The following is a 4,699-nucleotide window of genomic DNA, read 5'->3' as shown; positions in this document are numbered from 1 at the left end:
TGGCTGTGGTTTACCTAAGGCTAAAGTTCAGTCTTCCTCTGGTGGGGCTACATGGCTTCTCTCTGACTCCACCTCCTTTCTCACAGCATTCAGTTTAGTTTTTTCATGCCTACCTAAGTTCTGCCTTATCAACAGGCCAAGGCAGTTTCTTTATTCATTAACCAATAAAAGCAACACATAGACAGAAGGAACTCCCACATCAAGGCTGGAAACATTAAAGAGTTCTATGTGGTTCATGATAAAGAGATAAAGATAGGTAGATAGATAGATAGATAGATAGATAGATAGATAGATAGATAGATAGATATAGACAGATGACAGGTAGGTGGATGGATAGGTGAATAAGCATCCATCACATGATGAAAGGAAGGAGGGGCAGGTTCCAGCTAAACAAACAAGGAAAACTAGGGACTGAGCTCCAAGTTGTCTGTGCCCTGCAAAGAAGCCTCGGATTTGTAAAAGCAGATGGGAAGGCAAGGAGGAATGGACTCTCTTATTGTTTCATAGGCTTGTAAGAGATCAGTAGACACAGAATAAAGATGGTGATGGGATTCCAGAGCCCACATTAGCCTCTGGGGAGCATTTGGCCACCAAGCACACTCGGTATCCACAGTGGCAGGCCTCCCTGCAGGCAGTGAGTTATTGCCTGTGCACATCTTATATGGCCAGGATTCTTGATGTGAGGAAGAAGGAGTCTTCAACATGCCCTGGGACCAGCTCCTCTGCTGGGTGTTGGGAGCAAATCTCCTATCTGCTTCATGTCCTCAGGTCTCTAACAAGTACATGACCCCAGTAGAATCCACTGTCAAAGGTAGACTAAGAAAAGAACTGGACTTTTTTTTGACACATAAAGTTGTTTAATTAGGTTGTCAGCAATTTAGAAAACCAGTTTGTGAGGATACATCCCGTTGGTCAGACAGAACTGAGAGCGCAGGTAGCCCTGCAGCTGAGGAACAGCTTTGATCTTTGGCAGAATCTGTGAGTCCACCACTTTCTGATCAGCCTTGCGCTGCTCTGTAAACTCATATTTCTCCTTCTCTGTGTCAAAGATCTCGCCCTCCTGATGCCTGGGCTTACGCAGCTGCTTTTTCTTGAAGTAAGCATCAGTCAGGTGTTTGGGGATTTTAACTGTGCTGATATCAACTTTTGTAGAGGTGGCGATGACAAACTTCTGATGTGTTCTTCTCAAAGGAACTCTGTTGAGGGCAAGAGGTCCTGTCACAAGCAGTAAACCACTGCCCAGTTGCTTCAGGAAAACCACTCTCTTGCCCCTGTGGCGCCCGGTAAGGATGATGAGGACAGTCCCAGGAGTGATGCTGGCACGCAGGCGTCTCACATGATGACTGAAGGGCTTTTTGCCATGGCTCAGCAGCTTCCGAGGCACATCTTCAGTAGGATAATACCTGGGCATTTTTCGAAGCTTAACCACCCGGGTACCACCATTCTTGTCACCACCAACTGGTTTTGTGACAGTGGCAAGGACCTTTTCCTTTTTCTTCTTCTTTTCAACCTTGGCTTTTGCAGCTGTGTATTTCCTTTTGTACATGGCCTTTCTGGAATACATAGCAGATCGGGAGTACCTGCCAATTCCTCTAACAAGGACTGGATTTCGGCTGCAATGGGGCTTCCCCTTCTTGAGCTTTTTAGCCTTAGGGTCACCCTTTTTGGCTGCACCAGTGGCAGGGGCATCACCGCCAGCCTTCTTGGCTGCAGGTTTCTTCTCTTTTGTATCAGGTTTCTCGCCTTTTTCACCCGCCATCTTGCAAGATGGGAAAGAGCAAGAACTGGACTTTTAAGGAGAGAAACTTACAACTTTCCAAAGAAAAGACGCTTACACCCTATAGGCTTTGTCAGTATCTAGAAAAAGAAATCCCCCAGCCCTCCACAATCAACCCATAAGGCTACCACAGGGATATGTGACTCAGGAATAACTAGTATGGACGGGGACATGAAAGACAATCAATGGAACCCTAGAACAGCACAACCTCTTCCCTCCCCTGCCTTTCTCCTTTCCTTCCATCACATCAACTCATCCCCCTCCCTTCATCTCCCCCCTCCCTCCATCCATCTTCCATTGTCTACCATCCCTTCATCTTCCACTATCCTCCTCCCTCTATCTTCCACCCTCTCCCTCCCCTCCCCTTCCACTTTTCCCCTCCCTTCACTTTCTACCCTCCCCTGCTTCATCTTCCATTCTCTTCTTCTCCTTCCTGAGACAATATAGAGTTTAAGACAATAACTGTTGACACTTTAGATGTTATTAATACAATTTGCCACATCAAAACATTATAGTAGAAAATTTGCAAACCCGCATAAATAAATTCACCCGAATTAAAATAGTCTGATATCACTCCTGAGCAAATGTGACATCAAAAAGCAGATTTCTTTTTTCCTTTTTGGTGCAGGGATCAAACCTGAGGTTTTGCACGTGGTAGGCAGTGTTCTTACATTGAAAAACATGTCAGCACTACCTCAAAAATATGCACTATCATTCCAGCAATTACAGTGCAGGCAGGACATGGAAACCATGCAAGGCACTTCAGTCTACTGCAAGAAACAGGATGTTTATTATTAATGTATGGGGACGTATAAGGCAATGAGGTTATTCATGTAGAATACACCTCTATAAAGCTGGGGAGGAGATGGCCCATCGGGTAAAGACACCTGCTGCCAGGCCCTGTGGTCTGAGTTCAGTCCCCAAGACCCATATGATAGAACTGGTTCCTTCAAGTTGTCTATTGACTTTCACATGGGTAACAGTCCACATGTGGGCACCCATACACAATGAATAAGTTAATTTAAAAAAAAAACAGTGAAAGTTAGGCCAACTTAGGCTGAATATAATAGAGGGCAGAGATTAACTGGAAGTGCAAAGGCAAAGAGGTAGACTTACCAGAACCACAGACACATGCTTATATACTCATGCACATTTACATGGTCACAGACATGTACATACAGGCACATGTACACTAAGTAACTGTATCTCCATGCATGTGGTAGGTATATATCTGATGCCAGTTCGTGCCTGCAGCACTATGGAGCAGACTGGCTAGGCTGTGAGTTCAGGAGATGTCTCTGACCTCTCCGTCCAGCCTCCTGTGCATATGGGAGCTAGACAGAGGAAAACTGTCTTCCCCCAGCCTCACACGCCTTCTATTCCCACACACCAGATTCCCCTATGACCAGAACATAATTTGAAACTAGCTGGCAAGGGAGCCTGGAAAATTCAATTTATAGAAGCTCAGCTTTAGCCTCTCAGAGCAGGGTGGGGAGCTGTGGGTTCGTGGAAAAGAGGGGTAAACACTCAGCCCAGAATCCTACCTGAAGCCTGGGAGGTTGCTGTGAACAGTCTCTTTACAGTCCTGAGTAGGAAGGCATAGGATTTAAATGCTATGTTTAGACAGCATGATCGAATAGAGTGGAAAACATAAGAACATTGGAAAAAGTGTTGTCATTATTGCGAGATATGCTGCTGTTGTCTAAACAGGTTGTGGCACACTTTAGAAACCATTATTAAAGTTAGTATGCACCTAGAAAGGCACTGGCTATTAGTACAGTAAACGTGAAAGCATGCATAGTCCTTTCTCTATAAATAAGCAATACTCAAGGCATGTATTTTAAAGGTATTTACAGAGACAATCTAAAGTAGCTAGCAAGAAACCCAAGTGTACATGCAGAGAAAAAAATCAGACATCGTTGCTGCAAAGCAGGATTCTCTCAGAGGTGCACACTTATGGCCAAGGCAACTCAGTCTTCCATGATGTCAGAGCTCTCTGAGCTGAGTCATGAATTTCATGGAGATCCTGGCTCTGGGAATGGGTATCATAGTTCTGACCTTGATAATGAGCAAAGAGGGTCAGGAGTGGCCACCAGGTTACTGAGGACAAAGTCACCACAGACTTTGATATAGGATTGAAGACAGGAAAATGATGGATGGAACAGAGCAGGAAGAACAACAAAACATAAGAACTGGGTAGAAACTAGCTCAGGGGAGAGAGGCAAGCATGGAAAGCATCCTTCTGCAGCTCAAGACAGCTGCTTCACCATGGAGACTGCAAAAGGAAGGAGAATGAACCCCTGCTTCATGATGCTTTTCAGATTGTTGAAGAGTAAACAGAGGCAGAGCTGTAAGCATTTTAAGGATTTATTTGTATTATTATGTCCCTGTGTGTCTACGTGAGGGTCTGTGTGCTCATGGAGTACCTGCAAAGGCCAGAAGAGGGCGTAAGAACCTCTGGAGCAAGAGTTACAACTGTGAATGCCTGATGTAGATATGGGTGTTGGAGTCTGGCCTTTCGGAAGAGCAGCAAGTACTCTGGAAGTATTTTAAAATAAAACATTCCAGGAACCCTCAGACTGCTTAAAGACAGGACAGTAGTAACCATAAAACACTTTAGGACTAAAACCCTTTTGTTTATAAAATGATGCCATTAAAGGTAGGAGAAAAGCCATAAAATGCATAAGGTATTTACAATGTGCCTGTCCTGGGAAGAAGTACACAGGGTAAAAGTACCTCTAAATTGCCAGAAACTGGCATGCCCACCAATGGGAAATGGAGCAGACATCTGAAAACACAGGTAGAAAACAAGAAGAGTTGATTGCTAATACACATTTACAGCGATGGTCAAATCCATTGCTCACTGGGAATGCAAATTAAAATGACCGGTTTATTTCCACCAGGCAGATAAAACTTAAGGAG

General features: G+C 44.5%; 1 protein-coding gene across 1 annotated transcript; it reads right to left on the bottom strand.

Annotated features, from left to right (window-relative positions):
* Nucleotides 1-853: 853 nt before the first annotated feature.
* Nucleotides 854-1,764, bottom strand: LOC121461370 (60S ribosomal protein L6-like). The gene has a single exon (XM_041672425.1). It carries the CDS (start codon nucleotides 1,757-1,759, stop codon nucleotides 878-880), a length of 882 nt encoding a protein of 293 aa, XP_041528359.1. The 5' UTR covers nucleotides 1,760-1,764; the 3' UTR covers nucleotides 854-877.
* Nucleotides 1,765-4,699: the final 2,935 nt, after the last annotated feature.

This window comes from Microtus oregoni, unplaced genomic scaffold (genome assembly GCF_018167655.1).
Source record: "Microtus oregoni isolate MIOR12 unplaced genomic scaffold, Mior012 000022F_ref0000154, whole genome shotgun sequence".
NCBI classification, from domain to species: domain Eukaryota; kingdom Metazoa; phylum Chordata; class Mammalia; order Rodentia; family Cricetidae; genus Microtus; species Microtus oregoni.
Note: the sequence above shows the minus strand (reverse complement) of the source record. Positions and strands in the feature narration are given on the sequence as shown.